We start from the raw sequence: 17,451 nt of genomic DNA, 5'->3' as shown, positions 1-17,451 counted from the left end.
AAAGACTGGACGAAGCTTCGTGGTCGACCTCATCACGTGCATGGCCGATTTTTTGTCCCACCTTGGCGCTGTCGGCTTTCCAGCCTAAGCCATGGCGGTGGAACGTGAGCAAGAGCTCACACAGCGCTTGTTTGGTGGCACCAAGCGCCCAGCAGATGAAGAAGCTGGGATTACTACTCTTGAAGATAGCGCCTTGTTTACATTCGATACGGGCGATGACAGTGCCGTGGCAGCGGATGCTACCGAGCAGGTGCTGGATGAGGCGCAGCCACCAGCTGCCCTATGGAAAGATGAAGATGACGAACGTATAACTGTTCCATTGGCCGGCCCACAAGCGCGTGCATCTGATGGATCTGTGCTTGGAACAAAACGTCTGCGCAAGCTACGTACGAGTCCTGGTGAAACGACCATTTCCGGCGTCGAGTACCAGCGACGCCTTCGCAAACAATACGAACGCATGCATCCACGGCCTGCATGGGCATCAGCATCACAACAAAAAGACCAGTCTGAATCACCGTGGAATGCGTCCCTTCTACGTGATCTCCTCAGCACAGATCAAGGACTGGTGGAGTCCAAGCGACATTCACGTCGCTTGCCATCTGATCGCCTGGACGTCGAGCGTCTGCGCGATGCCAACGAGGCTCAAGGTCGTGTATCTGAGCCGGCTGCTATTGAGCAATTGCAGTTCCATCCCAGTCCGCATACGCATGTACTTCTCACTGCTTCACGAGACAGGCGTGTACGCCTGTTTCAGATTGACGGCAAGACCAACCCTATGCTCGAATCACTTCATGTACCGGATTTGCCTGTAAAGACGGCCATATTTCATCCAGCAGGCACATCTGTATTGATTGCCGGTCCGCGACCCTACCTGTATGCGTATGATATCCGCTCGGGCAAGACGTTGTGCTCGAGTCCTTGGCGAGGTGCAGGCCGAGTCGTGTCCAGCGCAGTGGGTACGGAAGCGGATGCTGGTGCTGAGCGGGACTTGAGCTTTGTGCGTTTCCAACCCGGCGCTTCGTCTCGACTGGTGGCTGTAGGTGGCCGTCGTGGCCAGGTCCACCTCCTGGACTGGGGCGCTGGCGCTGCAGGTCAGATGGGTGGCCAGCGCATCGGTGAACTCCGCATGAATGCGCCGCTCGCTGGTATGGCATGGGCAGGGGAGACAGAGCACCGCCTCCTGACGCTTTCTACCGAGGGTCGCATTCACGTCTGGGACCTGCGCAGTCGATCATGCCCCGTCACCGCGTATGATACCGGCCTATTTGGCGCCAAGGGTCTAGAAGTCACGATGCCACATTCAATGGTGCCGCCCTATTGGGCCATTGGCTCCTCTAATGGTATTGTCAACATGTACGGTGGACAGAGCACGGATTCTGCCACCACAAGCACACAGCTGGAAGAGCTGCTTGCTGCCCCCACGTCTGCTTCCGTCATGGATGACGTTCGATTGACGGCACGCAAGTCCCTCGGCAACTTGACTACCGCCACGACTTCAATGCGATTCAGTCATGACGCACAACTTCTGGCCCTCGCCAGCCGAAACAAAAAAGACGCGCTTCGTGTGGTGCATGTGCCCTCTTTGCAAGCGTATTCGAATTGGCCAACGTCAGGCACGCCGCTGGGCCATGTGACGTCGATCGACTTTTCATCTCACAGCGAGTACTTGGCCATCGGCAACTCTCGCGGCCGTGTATTGCTGTATTCACTGCGTTCATATCTCTAGATTAGCGCAACATATCACGAAAAACTCGCAAAGAGTGCCTAACTAGGTCTGCGATCCACAGGAGCCTGAAACTGGGTAGCGTGTGCAGGGATGGGGTAAACACGGCCCTTAGCATGCGCAAATAGCGGCTGGATGGCCGCTCGTGTGGCACATGCACCTTGGCTTCCACACAGCTGTACGCACTCGTCAGGCTGCGCGCACGCACAGCCACACGAAATGGTCCGAATCTCTTTTCACGCGTCGTATCCCATACGCCGCGCACATCCGGAAGACCTAAAATTTGGCGCGTCACAGCATAGTAGAGAGCCCGATCTTTCTCGTCAAACTGTGAGTAGCGCTGGAAAGAGAATTGCAGTCCCAGTCGGGATCTTATCGATATGTGCGGCACATAATGCGCATGCAAAAAGGCAGGATCATCCAGCTCAGTCTCAGAAGCCAATCGGCTGTGCTCAAATGATCGGCGCCAATACGTGTGACGCGACGAGCACAATGGCCTCTTCGTCACGGGCTCCACGGCCCAATCGAGCGCATAGACAGATACAGGATCCATTGCATCTGCAGGGTCGCCTGGCGATTCAATGAACGGCTGAAACGAGACAAAGAGCTCCACTTGGTTGGGTATCGATGGAGAGCCATGTTGCATCGACAAGGCATGGGGTATAGAAGCCACGTTCGTGGTTCTGAACGCGAAGGAAGATGGATCCACAAACGGTGCGATCATGGGTAGCGGTACTCGCCCCGGAACATAGAGAAGGAGTGGGTTGTAATACAACCAGCCTTTTGCATTGGGATCCTTGTAGGAGGTCCACGCTGAGTGTGGCCGAGCCACCCTGATTTCGAGGTGACGAAAACGATAGGGAAACGACTCGTATCCTTCTTCTTTGTTGTGCTTTGGTATGTCCACAAGCGACGCTGTACTACGTGGCCACGGAGATAGCGGTGTGCTTGGTAAATAACCCAGTACCGTTCCCTCAGCTACAGCTTCATGCACCGCCACTTGCGCGACTTCAAGTCCCACAAACTGATGTACAAAGCCCCATGAATCACGGATCATAATAGTTAGCAAATACTGGTCATTCAATCCACGCTCACGGCCATCAAAGGGAGGCATAGCACGATGTAAGTAGCCAGACCATACGACAGTACCTGCCACGGAAGAGCGCACAGGCACGCTAGTGCCATTGGTTCGCACTCGGATGGACACCCCGCGCGACCATGAGTGACCTGAGGCACTCTGCTCGTTCCTTGACACAGTCATAAATGGATCATGCATAAGCCCACTTAATCGAGGTGCATCGAAGCCGTCCCATGAAGTGGGTCGAACATGATTCGCCTCGCCAGCTCGCGATACATACTCACCGGGGGCGATCGGCCAGCGAGCCCTTTGCATGGGTGGCTGCGAAAAATGAGCGATCCACCATCGATATATACGAGGTTTACCATCCGAAGATACCGTATGAAGTGTAACGGTCACACTGTGCAACGCTGTATCGTTTCCTATGCTCCGTAAGTCTGGCAACGGGTTCGGACGAATGGGTATACTCAGATCACCATGAAGATCAGCATCGTGTAAAATCTGATACGAGACCGCCTCGTTTTCCACATCATACTCTTCACATGCCTCCATACTTTGCATACCAAGAGGAAAGGCTGCTTGTGTACATTGCTGTACCTCTGGCCAACTTCGACGCGTAATAGCCGATAAACTCAACATCGAATTCTCTACCACTAGCTCATCCGGATGAATGTACAGCACGAGTGGCGTATCATATGGCAAGTTCGAATAAATGCCATGGTGCGACAGGTGAGCTCCCTGGTACGCATACGATGCACTGACCAGGAGCCACACCAAGCACCACAGCATGGTGGCCGTGGGACGACTCAACGCACAGACAATACTTAAATCCTCTACACGAGGAATTCAGTCAATTTTGCCGCTGGCCATCATTTTTTTTCTCCATCTTCTTGCATGGTACGTACGGCCCGGGAAGTCGCGCCGCTGGAGCGCGTTCAGGCGCTGCAATCGCATCTAGCGTCTTCGACAGACCTGAATTCTATTACGGAATTGATCAAGCAAATTGAGGAGCTGCACACGCAACTTGAAGAAGTGGACGACCAGCGTTCTCACATCAAAGCTTTGACTTTGGCCACTCGTGTTGTTTCTCAAGCCCTTGTGACTTTATCCGACAAGGGCACATTTGATACGGATTTAACTGATGCGGATGGCCGTCTCGTTCTTCAGGAGGCATCAGATGCCAAGGCCAAGGTATCGCGTTGGCTCAGACAACAGTGGAACACGTTTGTGTCTCTTATCTTGGACGAGCTTTTGTACTCGGAATTTGCGCCGATCAGGCAAGCTGCGCTAGAAGTATGCATGGCACTCCAGACAGCGTCTTCTGAAGCGCTGCACAAACATGGCACGATCAAGTCGGGTCGATGGTCCGTCACACCTTTCCGTCCGCTTGTTCAAACTGTGCTGTGGCGGCAAGTACCAGACGATGTGCTTGAAACATTGGCTGAGGAGTATCTCGAAGTATATGATGATGTGCGCTTCTTCTTTTGCAAGGAAGTGAGTCGTGTACTGCGCAATGTACCCGACGCTAGCATCAAGAATGAGCGTGTTCGGTCGCATGCTCGTGCCTTACTGAGTCGCATAACTGCCATACCTACTGAGCCGAGTCATCTTAACAACTTTTTGATTCCGCACTTATCCCACGCACCCAAAAAGAAAAAGTCGAATAAGAAGCCTAAACTTACCGTATCGCAGGATGGTGATGACGATGATGGCATCATCGAGGCTGAGCCCACTCTTTCGGAATCGGACGAGGAAAAAGAGGATGAAGACTCCGGATCGCGCAAGCGGCGCCGCTCACGCCATGGTCTTGTAACAGATGCTTTACATACGCTTGGCTCCCAGCGTCAAGTATTTGCTGCTGCATGGCTCAGTCTATTGCTCCCATCGACACATGTTGACGTTAATGGACAGCGTATCGTTCATGGTGGCAAGTTGTCAACAGCTGAGACACACGATATTCTTGTGCGTCTTCATGCTCAAATTCTCCCGCACTTGCCTAATCCCAGCATGCTGCATGACTTCTTGGTCGATTGTCTCGATACAAAGGGAACGACAGCCCTTCTTGCCCTTAATGGTCTATTTACACTAATTGTACATCACAATTTGGACTACCCAGATTTTTATACCCGTCTTTACGCACTCCTAGATGCATCTGTATTGCATACGCGGTATCGCAGTCGTTTCATGCGTATGCTGGACACGTTTCTGTCGTCCATGCTCTTGCCTGTGGCCATTGTCGCTTCTTTCGCCAAGCGTTTGAGCAGGCTGTCGCTTCGAGCGACGCCAGCCGCCCTTGTGGAAATTATACCTTTTATCTGGAACATGCTTAAGCATCATCCGAGCTGCATGCAAATGATCCATCGAGACTGGGATGGTGACCACTTGGCCCTTGGACCGAGCGGAGTCCAGGATCCATTTGATTCACACGAACCGAACCCACTGTTTACGCATGCTTTAGAAAGCTCACTGTGGGAAATTTCCACGTTTGGTGCTTATCACCTAAGCCAGTCGAGCCAACACGGCAAGTCAGCCACAGATGGAGGCGATACGCATTATCTCGGATCTGTCACGTCCTTCGCGTCGATCTTTGCCGAACCATTCACCCAGCAAAGGTATGAGTTGGAGGACTTTCTCGATACGACGTATTCCACCATGTTTGAAAACGAGACAAGGAAGACGCTCAAACGTCGCAACTCCTCGAATAAGCCTGTCGTTCCTCCAGCCTTGAACTCTCTTGATCTCACACTGACTGTACCGCCCATCCTTGCTGAAAAATCAGGGCATCATGACGCGGCCGTGCGGCGTGAAATTCGTAAGCGCTTACAGATGTACGCCTTCCCGAGTACGGACCCACCGCAGGGCGATACGCCGCTTGAGCAAGACCGACGTGCCTTGCGATTAGATGACTGTGCCCGCCTCTGGAACATATTCTGATCATGGTCGAATAGCCCGAATGATAAAGAGCTGCTCACGATTCGCCCGTCGTTGTAAGACAATGCTGGCCTCGAGGCCTATACTTTGCATAGCACGCACAAGAGAAGGCGGATCATTCTGTCGTATTGCGACCACGTAAAAGCGTCCACCGCGTCGCAAAAGCTGAGGTATAGTGTGGTTTTGGATTAATGTATCCAAAATTTTCGTGCCTGACGCGCCACCCGCCCAAGCTCCATCTAGTCCAGCCCGTACCTGTCCCGCTTCTTCTTCTTCTTCTGTTGTGACTACGTACGGTGGGTTGAATATCAACAAGTCAACCGCACCGTCAACGCGCGGGCGCAACGCCTCAACAGATGACGTCAGAACTGGCTGCAAGGAAACTTTGTTTCTAGCACCCGTCTCGATGGTACATTCCGTGGCTCTAGCGTTGATATCTGTACATATATAGGCTGCTGATGTTCCGAGTATCTGCGACACAAACGCGGACACACAGCCACTGCCTGTGCTGTCAAATAAGAATACCGCCGTACCTACCCAATCTCCACACATAAAGACGCGTCTAGCGCTTTCAGGGTATCTATGTCCTGTTCAAGAGCATCCATCAAAGCGAAAGTATCTTCTGCGGGGTCATACACATTGTCGCGGTATTTCGGTTGACGAAGGTGCCCAATATCAGGAGTTGGTATCATGTCGACCTTGTTACGGCACGCGTCGTTCCAAAACGTTGCGTCCATCGCGAACATGTATCACGTGACTCATCTTGGCTGAGTGACGACACCTCTGTGCATTACGTATGTATCCCATCCATTCGATATGGGCTCCAACGGCCCTCCGGGAAACGGCGGTCTGCCGCCTACACAACCGAATATCGGCATGCAAGGACGTCCACAGCAGGTGAATCCTGGTATGCAAATGAATGCCTTGCAGGGATTGCAGCCGATGCTTGTAAACAATCCAGAATTTCTGGCCATTGTGAACGCCGCGCGTCAAGGCCGCGTGAGTGAAGAGCAATTACAACAGGTTCGTATCCGTATCTAACGTTTCAGATCCGCAGCATTATTGCTCAGCAACAAAGACAAAACGCTGTACAGCAAATGAATGTGGCTCGGCCTGTGCAACCACAGATGTATGGAACCGACGCCAGCGCTGTGGCTCAGCAAAATGCTACTTTCATGCAGCAACAACAGGCGCAAGCCAAGCCATCTGGTATGCCCTCTATGCCAAATCAGCCGCAACTTCCTCGTCATGAGGCTACACTTATGGAGAATTTCAATCGTGTCATGTCGCCTCTGATGCTCAATATCTCACAGCTAGAAGCATCTCTTCAAAATCCCGCTGTCTCTGCACAAGAAAAGCAGCAGCAACAAAATTTATACAATGAGCTGAAAAGCAAGCAGCTGAGCTTAGCCAGGCAGGTGGCCATGGCTCGTGAGCAGGCGAGAGCCAAGGATCAACAACAATTTCAACTCCTGCTTCAGCAGAAACAACAACAAGCCCAACAAGTGAAACAATCTCAGCCTCAACAGGCACAAAACCAATCGCTAGCTCAGCAAATTTCACAGCAGCAGCTGCATCAGCATCAGCAGCAGCAACAACAAAAGCAACATCCCTCGATCCCGTTGCAACAGGCGCAGCAACCGGCGCTGGCTCAACAAAAACAAGGGCAGACTCAGACACCGATTCTCACGCAAAACCCTGTCGCATCTCAATCTACGTCGCGACCTGTGAATCCCAACTTACAGTCTATTTCAGCGGCACAGGAAAAAGGGCAGGGAAGCTTGCCATCAACGCCTCAGAGTCAGCATAAGTCTGTCTCTGACTCAACCACAAGAAATGCGTCGCAACAAGATACGCCAACGACGATAGCAAATGCACAGGCTGCCGCTGTGATGCGGCCCACCGGCTCGCATGGCAGCTGGTCGAATGGTACTTCTGCTGCTGCCATTACGCCCACGTCTTCTCTTCTTCCTAATGGGCAAAACCCCGTCTCTACATCAAGTTCTCTGGCTTCGGTGATTGCGCAACAAACTGCAACGCCACAACCCTATCCCAATGCGTCTGGTCCCCGCCCCACTCTTATGCAGGGCCTGGGATCATCACCCGTAACAAATACACCACCTGTACTAGTGCGCCCGAATCCTTTGGGCAGAGGGAACGGTCTCAACAAGTCTATTTCTTCGTCAAACCCTGGTCGTTCGAACAATCTAGACGACATCTTGGGTGTGTCGGATCAAGGCAATGCTGATGAAAACCTTCAGCTGGGCCTGGAAAGTGAAACGATCTCTACGCAACTAGCTGATCTTTTGGGCACGTCCTCGTCTTCACTCAGTCCCAGCGGTGCTGCAGGAACGAATCGTTTGCTCACGAAGCGCAAGGTGCAGGAACTTGTGAGTGAAATTGACCCAAGTGAGCAGCTGGAAGGCGATGTTGAAGATCTGTTACTGGAGATCGCTGATGAATTCATCGAGAGCGTTACATCGTTTGCATGCCGACTTGCAAAGCACCGAAAGAGTGATCGTCTTGAAGTTAAGGATATTCAGTTGCACCTTGAGCGCAACTGGAACCTTCGCGTGCCTTTTCCAGGATCCATGCCTATTCCGCCAACGCGTTTCAAGGCACCAACCACGTCGAAGAGTAATAATGCTGGTGGTGGGTCGACGACCTAGTGAACTTTTTATGTACGTTTAGCTTGCTTTCGTGCACGTAGCCATGTGACAAATAGACCCCACAGTAAGCCCACGGGTGGGACGAGCCAGCACAGAAGCCACAACAACACAAACATCGGTCGACGCGACTCACGGCGCCATCGCGAAATCACACGGGCTACTTCCGCCCGCAGTCGGGGTGGCGACGACTCGGCTGCATCGATGGAATTGTCAATGACCACGTCAGCGAACGGAATCTTTTTCGCTAGCGGCATTTGCGCGTTCAGACGAGCTTTGGCGTCGTCCATCGTCAGGCCTTTGGCTTGGTCACGAAGCAGCATGCGCTTAAGTTGCTGCTTATCATCGCTTCCAGGTCAGAGATAGATACATACCACCAAACAATAACAACCTCGGCACACCATTTGTATAGACCCGCCTCGATCAATAAGGGGGTATCAACAACGACGCGTTTACAACCAGTAAGCCAGAGACAAAGTAGACGCCATGCCATCACGCGTCGAATTGCTGAATGCGTGATTCGATTCAGGGCACGTGTACTTTCCTTGTTACGGAATGCGAGTCGACCAAGTGCTGCGCGATTAAGCGTGCCATCTGCCTCTAGAATGGTTGGCCCAAACTCGATCACCAGGCGCTTTAACGTCGGTGAATTTTTCCGAACAACTGTCCGAGCGATTTCGTCCAAGTCAATTAGCGGTATGCCATGTTCACGAATGATCCGCGACACAGTAGACTTGCCTGAGGCTATACCACCCGTCAATCCCACGACTACTGTTAGCGCTTCATGACTGCGTACTAATCATGGTGGCGGTCGAATCGCCCTCCGAGCGCGTCCTCCACTTTAAAAAATGCAGCTGGCCTTCAACGATCAAGTCACCATGGCCCTGCATGTGTCAGATCATGTCGTGTGCCCGGCGCATGCGATGGATGGCTATTTCAGCTCGGATGATCGAGTGCCTTACATTACTCAGATTATGACGCCATCTGCGTCAGCTCAGCACTTGCTGGCTCTGTGTGATGACGCACGCATTCTCCTTTTCGACAAGACGCAGTTGGCGGCACCATACGACACAATTCGAGCACCAGAGGAAGAGGCATTCACGGCTTTATCTAACATCGAAAGTAACAATAATGCATGGATGGGTACATCTGTGAGTGGATATGTTGCCGTATGGGATGCGCGAGCTCCAACCATGGAGCCACAAATGCGCCTGACTGGTCCGAGCAAATCGCCCTACTTGTCTGTGGCCTCAAATGGGATGTACGTGGCAACCGGAACAGAACTTAAAGGCTCCGATGCAATGATCGATGTATGGGACCTTCGTCAGACATCTACGCCTGTTCATACGTATAGCGAGGTGCACTCGGACGACATCACGTCGCTCGTGTTTCATCCAGACCGGACACAACATGCGAATATTCTTCTTAGCGGTGGCATGGATGGTCTCATTTGTGCTACTGACACATCTATCAAGACAGAAGAAGATGCCGTTGTATCAGTCGGGAATACAAACGCTAGTTTGGCCCGTGTGGGATGGGCTGCATATCCAACATCATACTGCTTCACCCCATCAGTACCTGTTACCGATGTGGATATGGACGACCATGACCAACAGCTTGTGAATAATGAACGTTGGCACCATCTCGGACCCGTCTATGCTATCAGCAACATGCAGACACTGAGCCTATGGGACGCTGACAAGTTTGATTGTATAAAGGAGGGCGTTGAAGTGCGTAAGCCAACGAGCTTCCGTCCGCCTTGGGTGACGGACTATGTGATTGATGCGTGTGCTTCTGGTCCATTGTCACAAAGGCCTGCCCAAGGGCCCAGCATGCACATGTACATGGGCGACCAAGAGGGCGGGATGGCGCTCGTGAGTGCTGAAGCACAGGATCACGACGGCATTGTAATGGAATGGACTATGCATGCCCGCCTTCCCAGTACTGAAAATCATCCGAAAGCGCATGCCGATATTGTGCGATGCGTCGAGTGGGATGAAGCGTCGCGACGTCTGTATACGGGTGGCGAGGATGGGCGTCTGCTCGCATGGTCTTTTGAGACGTCAGATTCGCCCGTCACCCCGCAGGCTGTAATGAATACCTCTACTTCTTCAATCGAAACCCCTCCAGCTAAACCAGCAAGAAGGCCCAGACCCACTGGACATGACACTTTGAAGCGGCGTTATTCGCCCTATGCCTAATTGGTTGCCAAGCAGCGATAGATCTCGATAGTATGAAGGGTGTGGAGGTCGATAGTGTTAGTCTCCCGGCCACGATGAGCGCGAACGAAGCGGAGCAGTTGAAGCTGGAGCAGTATGCCCCGCTTATCTACGTCGCGCATCCAGACTATCATGCGGCTCCCGTCATAACACCTGCGCCTAGTGTCATTCTTATCTGTGGCTGGATGGATGCCCAATTGCGGCACGTTTACAAGTATGTTGAGCCGTATCGCCGCTTATTTCCTCATGTGCCTGTGATCGTTATGCTTTCTACGGTCGACTCTTGTTTTCGATCCTCTACCAAAGAATGGAAGAAGAACGCTGAGATCGTGCAGCGCATTCTGCGTGAAGCAGGGAAACTTGCTTATGAAAAAGCACCGAACGAGCCCCAAACCGTCTTCATTCACGGATTCTCCAATGGTGGTCTTATTTCGCTGGATTCACTCATGGAGCACATGGACGACCCGTCTCCAACGTTTCCACAGCCTGTTGGATCTGTGCTCGATAGTCTTCCAGGCTATGATAGTGCTCGAGTCACGCTATCAGCAGTGATTGCAGGCATTCATGGCGACGACCTAAAGGCTCGGTTGACACGAGCGTATACACAAGCAACTATGACTGTGCTTCATTATGTTCGACAAGTCACTAGTTTTATGGGTGGACGTGCTCCTAATATTAATTTTGCCAAGGCATATATCAACAAGCCTCAGTCTTGGGCGTGGAGAAAAGGCACGGCTCCGCTCAAATGCCCTCCTCGTCTGTATCTTCATACGCGTGCTGACGAATACATTTCGCCTGACGCAGTGGATGAACATGCCGTCGAAGTGCAAAGAGTCAACCAGGAAGAGCCTGCCATGGTCGTCGAGGCTGAAAACCTAAAGAACTCAGTGATCTCTTGGCCACCGCTTCATGTCATCCGGACACGCCGGATGGTTTGGAATACGCCCAAACATGTTCAGATCGCACGAATGCATCCAACATTGTATTGGTCGGCGATTGAAACATTCGTGCGTGATACGATGTCTATGATACCGAGCCCTATCAAAAGCCGGCTTTAATCTTGTACAGGGACATAGGTTGTGACGAGTTCTTCTGCACTCGTTGGGTGCACAGCCACGGTGTTGTCAAAGTCCCGCTTGGTGGCACCCATCTTGACGGCAATGCCCACGGTTTGGATCGATTCATCTGAACCCATACCGACCATGTGCACACCGACGACCTTTTCTTCCTCGCCCACACAAACAATCTTGTATGCGGCAGGTCCCTTCTTGGAGAGCAGACCATAGTACATGGGCGTGAAGCGGGTGCGGTAAATCGTGATCTTTTGGCCTTCGTATTTCTGACGCGCTTCAGGCTCGGAGAGGCCAACCGTTCCTGCAGCCGGATGACTGAAGATGGCAGTGGGGATGTTGTCGTAGTCGAGGTGATCATCATGGAACTTGGGTCCACCGAACAGGCGGTTCGACAAGCGGCGACCGGCAGCGATAGCCACAGGCGTGAGAAGGGCCTTGCCTTGAATGTCTCCCACAGCGTATACACCCTTCGCCGAGGTGTTTTGGTACTTGTCCACCACAATGTTTCCACCCTTGTCTGTCTCAACACCGGCCTCCTTCAGTCCGAGATTGTTGGTGTTGGGGTATCGACCGATAGCCCAAACCAGCGCATCCACCTCCAGCGTGTCGCCCGTGTCGAGATGCAGGGTGAGTGGACCACCACGCTCGCCCTCTACGCGCTTCACATTGGTGCTTTTGTGTACATGCAGGCCGGTGTTGCCCATGTACTGCATGAGTGTGTCGGAGATGATGGGGTCAAAGTTGCGCAAGAACGAGTCGTGGCGGATCAGGAGGTGCGTCTCTGAGTTGAGTGAATGGAGCACACCGGCCAATTCGACGGCGATGTAGCCAGCACCGACTACAGCCACACGCTTGGGCTGCTCGCGCCATGCAAAGAAGCCGTCTGAATCGGTACCAAGGCTCGCGCCGGGAATGTCGTCATCGCTCGGGATCGAAGGACGGCCGCCCGTAGCCACGACGATATGGTCGGCAGAAAGCGTGACTTCTTTCTTCAACGCACCATCAACACCTGGCGTCACTTGAACGCGACCGTCGCCCAAGAGACGGCCGTGACCTGAGATGTAAGCGACGTGATCCTTCTGAAGGTTGTTGTCGTAAATGCCATTTAGACGTCGGATGTATGCATCGCGCTTTTCAGCCAGCGTATGCCAGTCGACGCTGGGCACAGAGAAGGAGCGACCAGCGTCTGTGAAGCCGTACTCGTGGGCCTCCTTGAGTTTGTCTTGGATGTCTGAAGCGTGCCACATGAGTTTCTTGGGGACGCAGCCCACGTTCACACAAGTGCCGCCGAGCTTGCCGGCTTCCTCAATCACAGCGACTTTCTTGCCGTAACTAGCGGCGCGGCGACTTGCTCCCATACCGCCGGATCCGCCACCGATCACCAAGAGATCATAGTGCTCTGACGTTGGAGGTGTAACAGGAGGCATGGCGAAAGGCGCGCTCGAATGAAACTTGCTCGTTACGTGTTGTTGAATTTGCTGAAGACGAGATGTGGGTCTTGGTATGATGCCCACAAGTACAGTAGCCCGACGTAACGACGAAGCTGTGGCGCTAAAAGATGCCTGGAACATGAACGGGCCGGGCGGTTCTCCGCGCTGGTCTCGACAGGCGCACGGGCAAATCACGTGTCATCGCTCCTCGCTTTCTTGACCTCATCATGCCGCCCAGTACGCCGTACAAGTCGTATGGCCAGGCGCGCTCGACGCCGTACGATGACGCGCATCGAGGAAACATGGAGTCCGAACTGTCGCGTCAGGATGTACTAGCGCGAGGTCGTCGACCATTTCAGCAGCCTGGTCTATTCCACAAGGACTTGCGATTGCTTATGTATGCGTACGGCGACGTGCCGAATCCTGCGCCGGAGAGCGTCGCTGTGCTGGAGGAAATGACGGTCGATTTCCTGACTGATTTGTGTTTGCGTGCTGAGCCCAGTGTGTATGCTTTAGGTCTTACGCAGTCGCATCTGGCGGCTTCGGCGACTGATATGAATAATGGCGAGCCAGCGTCGTCTACGGCATTGCGTGGACACCCATCAGCTATACAGACGTACCGCCAGCGCGCCAAGATGGAGGATTTTAAGCATGCACTTCGCAATGACCGCAAAAAGCTTGGGCGTCTCGAGCAGCTCTTGTATGCCGACAAAATGGTGCAAGAAGCGCGTCGTATTGGCGGTGTCGAGGACGTGGCGGCGAGTGCTGGGGCTCTTGGGCACGGGGATGGCAAGGGACCTACTTAGTGTCGAGCCACTGGGCACGCATGGCCTGGCGCGTATCTGGCGAGTAGACGTGTGCATCGTGAGGCGCATATGTCAAGACGTGGTTGCCGGCTTCGGCGGTGAAGACGCGACGTGCCATGGACTGTGCCAAAGCGGGCGGTATGCTGACATCGCCCCAGCCGTCTTCGTGGGCGCTCCAGAATGCAGCGCTTATGTGGTGTAAGGCAACAGCGTACAGGAAGGGCTGTGCGGGAGTCACGAGGCGCTGAACCAATGCGTCGACGTACCGAACCAGCACGATCTCATCAGACTCGCACGGCCACAAGTACGCCTCCAGGCGCTGACCACGCACGACGGGCACGTCGTGTGTATCGATGGTAATGCCACGCAGCAGGGCCGCATAGTCGTTCCACAGCAGCCGGCGGTAGTCTGGTGCATATACCATCGCCAAGGGCGGAATCAAGGCACGTGCGAACAACGGATGGTGCATGGACACGGCGTCGTAGAGTCCCATGAGGTCGGTGTACACCTGGTAAAAAGGCATGCTGCCTGCATGCGTGACGGACGTGGCCTCCTCCAGTGTGGGCTCGGCGCTGTGACTCATGTCGTCTGCCTTGTCCATGAGCGCCCGCAGCGCATGAGCCACCGTGGCATCCATGTACAAGTCGCGTCCTGTTACGGCGCCGGACGCCTCGTCTGTCGCAGGCGCTGCCTGTTCCAACAAAAACACTTTGTAGATACCCAGCCACCAAAATGCGCTTGGCGCGGCACGTAGCGACGCGATGGGCACGGCCAGTTGCAGAGCAGCACGTACCATGTCCATTTCTGTAAAGTCCCAGGACGCCGGCAGAGCATCGGGTGCATTCAAGGCACGTGCATCGCTGCTGTGTAAGAGGTCATCCAGCACCAACAGGGGCCAGTCGCGACGGAGTGGCAGGCCCGATACGGGGCTCGATCGCAGCGTCGCGCCCGTCTGTGGATCCGACACGTCTTGCGGTGGAAGCACGTGGGGCATGCAGAGGGTCTCAGCGTGCGCCTCGGCTTCGATCATGGACGGAGGTCGCTGGTCGTAACGAAGGGCATCGCGGAAGAATGGCATAAGCACGGTCCAGGCAGAAGCGTCCAGGGCACGCACGAGGCTTTCAAGGCAGCGTTCGGCGTACGCCACTTCGCACGGAGGAAGCCAGGAGAGAAGGCGGACTTGGACAGCGGGAGCCGCGCTGCAGGAGCACATCGCGAGGACATGCAGGAGTTGAGGCATGGAGAGACCGTCGGCACGGACAGCCGGTGTGGCCATGACCCCGAGAGGCAGATCGAGGACTCGTTCGCACCATGTGTCGAGAGACGCGCTGGGGGCCAGTCGCACGAGACCGCCGAGCACGGACGCGATGTAGGCAAGGTCAGAAGAAGCGCGGCGCACCTCGCGTACCTGTGCCGTCGTCAGCAGAGAGGACACGCGCGTCACTTGCGTGGACACTTCCTGGACCAGGCGCTCTGACACGGTCACCTGCACGCGAGCTTGATGACGCCACTGTGAGGCGCTCTGCGTCCATGCAGCGAGGTGCAAGATGGCTGCGCCGTACGCGCTGAGGCACACAGGCGACAGGGGGGTGGGAGGCAGGCGCTCTAACAAGGCCTGTGGGTATGGAGCCCAGGCGTGAACGATGGGCTCATTCAGGCCCAAGTCACCGTGGTGTGAGCCTTTGTGCGCAGCGCGCGTCCATACCTCGAGCATTTCGTACAATGCTCGGATCGTGTGCCATGCGGCATCGTTCATAGGGAGTGCTGAGGCAGCAGAGATGGACCACTGAGCGAGGCGTGGTATGGCAGGGGCGACTTCACGCACGCTCGTGCTTCCTACGCCATAGCGGCCGAGCGATGTGAGAATGCGCAGGGTCAAGTAGAGGAGAGCCTGCTCATGCTCGCGCGCGTCGGGCGACGACGAAGTGCTGTCGCACGGTGGCATCAGCACGTAGCGCAGCAGGGGATCCACGGCGCCTTGCTCCCAAAGTGACTGCGCTGTGCGACGGTCTGATTGGATCACGCGCCATAGCACCAGCAAGGCCTCGCACGACGGGTAGGGCGCGTCGACGAGGGGCCAAGGACGCTTCGTCGCACCCAGCTGCACGACGACATGCAGCAGTCGGGGATACTGTACGAGGTCCTTGGCGCTTGTCGCATCGTGCATGACGAGGGCGTGCAGGAGGGACACGATCGTGTCGGCCGCATGATCTTCGAGCCACATGTCAAGCGCACGAAGAACATGCGATTGGCGCAGCGCATGGGGCCAGTGGCGCTGTGCGAGTTCGAGATGCGAGGCGTCCTGGGCATGAAAGTGAGGCGCGCGAGCGTACGGCGTCCATGCCGCGTCGTGCCAGAGCATGTCGAGCTCGGCGTCCGCGCTCGTCGGCATAGCCGCCGCGACAAACACGTCGTGAGGCACGACGCTGAGCGCCTTGCATGCGGCATCAAGACACTGACCAGCCGCTGTGCGCACACTCTTGTGCCGATCATGCAGGAGCCACACAGCACTGAGCACAATGCGTCCTCGCATCGCCGAGCCGTCCGCGGTGAGTACGCGATCAGCTGAGGGCGAAGACGGTGCTGTGCAAATGCGCTGCAAGACTTGAAGAGCCAGCACGCGTTGCGATGCGACGGAGCTGCGCGCGAGATGCAACAGCTCCTCCAGGGTGTAGCCAGGCACATTTTGCTCTTGGCCATGGTGGTGCAGACCCGCGAGGTACGTCTCATCAGGTGCCTCGGCATCGCGCTGCGCCGTGTCTGTCGTGACACGTCCCTCGAAATCAAAGCGCACACTGTCACCGGACGGCGCCGATGCCGTGACGGTCCATGCGAGCGCCGGCGGCACGGCGTCGGGCTCGTCGGGGAAGTATTGCCGACGGAACGATTCCCATGCATCACGCTCGTCGTGCTCTTTTTTCTGCATAGCAGGTGGCGGCGCATCCAGGTCGACAGCGCGGCGCTCCAGCGCAGGCCATCCGCGATTCGTCGGCATGGACTGCTCCATGCGCTCGGCGAGTTTCGCGAGGGTATCTTGGCCGAAGAACGCTTCGGCATCGCGCAGCTCTTCAGCTCGCGTCTCGTAGCTCATGGATGCGATGCGCTCCTCGTTTTCGTGGCTGATATCCTGCAGCAAAGAGGTCATGGCCTCTGGCGCAGCGCCACCGCCAGGATCGCGCGAAGGGTCGCGGGGGCATGGCGGCACGGGGTGCGCTACCTGAGGCGTGTGAGGCGCTGCTGCACGCTCCATGCGCGATCGGCGAAACGCCGAGATACGTTTACCTGGAGGCGCGGGATGCGAATGGCCACTGGACGAGTCGCGCTCGCGGATCTCCCCCATGATGGGGCGGGGCGCAGCTGCCTCTTCACGAGGGGTCTCGCCCGGACGACTCACCGCGGGTGGCTTCGTGCGCACAGCTCGCGCCGCAGGAGGCCAGTCGACCCACGGCTGGTCGCCGTCCATATCGCGCATGTCGGCCACACGCGGCCGGATCTGCTCGTGATGCGACATGAGGAAGAGCGTCG

At 55.2% G+C, this 17,451-nt stretch overlaps 11 protein-coding genes across 11 annotated transcripts; 6 read left to right on the top strand and 5 right to left on the bottom strand.

Moving 5' to 3' along the window:
* Window positions 1-91: 91 nt before the first annotated feature.
* On the top strand, window positions 92-1,726 carry MRET_3031 (U3 small nucleolar RNA-associated protein 18; the record flags this gene model as incomplete). Its single annotated transcript, XM_027629658.1, has 1 exon — window positions 92-1,726. The coding sequence occupies one exon, from the start codon at window positions 92-94 to the stop codon at window positions 1,724-1,726; it is 1,635 nt and encodes a 544-aa protein (XP_027485321.1).
* Window position 1,727: 1 nt separating this feature from the next.
* MRET_3030 (uncharacterized protein) lies at window positions 1,728-3,590 on the bottom strand (the record flags this gene model as incomplete). Its single annotated transcript, XM_027629657.1, has 1 exon — window positions 1,728-3,590. The coding sequence occupies one exon, from the start codon at window positions 3,588-3,590 to the stop codon at window positions 1,728-1,730; it is 1,863 nt and encodes a 620-aa protein (XP_027485322.1).
* A 105-nt stretch (window positions 3,591-3,695) lies between these two features.
* MRET_3029 (U3 small nucleolar RNA-associated protein 19) lies at window positions 3,696-5,735 on the top strand (the record flags this gene model as incomplete). Its single annotated transcript, XM_027629656.1, has 1 exon — window positions 3,696-5,735. One exon carries the CDS (start codon window positions 3,696-3,698, stop codon window positions 5,733-5,735), a length of 2,040 nt encoding a protein of 679 aa, XP_027485769.1.
* Window positions 5,736-6,424, bottom strand: MRET_3028 (release factor glutamine methyltransferase; the record flags this gene model as incomplete). The annotated part of the gene is made up of 2 exons (XM_027629655.1): window positions 5,736-6,240; window positions 6,270-6,424. 2 exons carry the CDS (start codon window positions 6,422-6,424, stop codon window positions 5,736-5,738), a joined length of 660 nt encoding a protein of 219 aa, XP_027485360.1.
* Window positions 6,425-6,548: 124 nt separating this feature from the next.
* On the top strand, window positions 6,549-8,401 carry MRET_3027 (transcription initiation factor TFIID subunit 12; the record flags this gene model as incomplete). Its single annotated transcript, XM_027629654.1, has 2 exons — window positions 6,549-6,755; window positions 6,782-8,401. The coding sequence occupies 2 exons, from the start codon at window positions 6,549-6,551 to the stop codon at window positions 8,399-8,401; spliced, it is 1,827 nt and encodes a 608-aa protein (XP_027485365.1).
* An 8-nt stretch (window positions 8,402-8,409) lies between these two features.
* Window positions 8,410-8,891, bottom strand: MRET_3026 (dephospho-CoA kinase; the record flags this gene model as incomplete). Its single annotated transcript, XM_027629653.1, has 2 exons — window positions 8,410-8,746; window positions 8,773-8,891. 2 exons carry the CDS (start codon window positions 8,889-8,891, stop codon window positions 8,410-8,412), a joined length of 456 nt encoding a protein of 151 aa, XP_027485364.1.
* A 385-nt stretch (window positions 8,892-9,276) lies between these two features.
* MRET_3025 (WD repeat protein) lies at window positions 9,277-10,599 on the top strand (the record flags this gene model as incomplete). Its single annotated transcript, XM_027629652.1, has 1 exon — window positions 9,277-10,599. The coding sequence occupies one exon, from the start codon at window positions 9,277-9,279 to the stop codon at window positions 10,597-10,599; it is 1,323 nt and encodes a 440-aa protein (XP_027485787.1).
* A 74-nt stretch (window positions 10,600-10,673) lies between these two features.
* Window positions 10,674-11,675, top strand: MRET_3024 (Indole-diterpene biosynthesis protein PaxU; the record flags this gene model as incomplete). Its single annotated transcript, XM_027629651.1, has 1 exon — window positions 10,674-11,675. The coding sequence occupies one exon, from the start codon at window positions 10,674-10,676 to the stop codon at window positions 11,673-11,675; it is 1,002 nt and encodes a 333-aa protein (XP_027485366.1).
* MRET_3023 (glutathione reductase (NADPH)) lies at window positions 11,672-13,261 on the bottom strand (the record flags this gene model as incomplete). Its single annotated transcript, XM_027629650.1, has 1 exon — window positions 11,672-13,261. One exon carries the CDS (start codon window positions 13,259-13,261, stop codon window positions 11,672-11,674), a length of 1,590 nt encoding a protein of 529 aa, XP_027485771.1.
* Window positions 13,262-13,347: 86 nt separating this feature from the next.
* MRET_3022 (transcription initiation factor TFIID subunit 13) lies at window positions 13,348-13,926 on the top strand (the record flags this gene model as incomplete). The annotated part of the gene is made up of 1 exon (XM_027629649.1): window positions 13,348-13,926. The coding sequence occupies one exon, from the start codon at window positions 13,348-13,350 to the stop codon at window positions 13,924-13,926; it is 579 nt and encodes a 192-aa protein (XP_027485361.1).
* Window positions 13,919-17,437, bottom strand: MRET_3021 (RNA polymerase II-associated protein 1; the record flags this gene model as incomplete). Its single annotated transcript, XM_027629648.1, has 1 exon — window positions 13,919-17,437. One exon carries the CDS (start codon window positions 17,435-17,437, stop codon window positions 13,919-13,921), a length of 3,519 nt encoding a protein of 1,172 aa, XP_027485363.1.
* Between the last annotated feature and the right edge of the window lie 14 nt (window positions 17,438-17,451).

Source organism: Malassezia restricta, chromosome V (assembly GCF_003290485.1).
Source record: "Malassezia restricta chromosome V, complete sequence".
NCBI lineage: Eukaryota > Fungi > Basidiomycota > Malasseziomycetes > Malasseziales > Malasseziaceae > Malassezia > Malassezia restricta.
The sequence above is the reverse complement of the archived record's forward strand: the minus strand, read 5'-3'. Positions and strand labels throughout refer to the sequence as shown.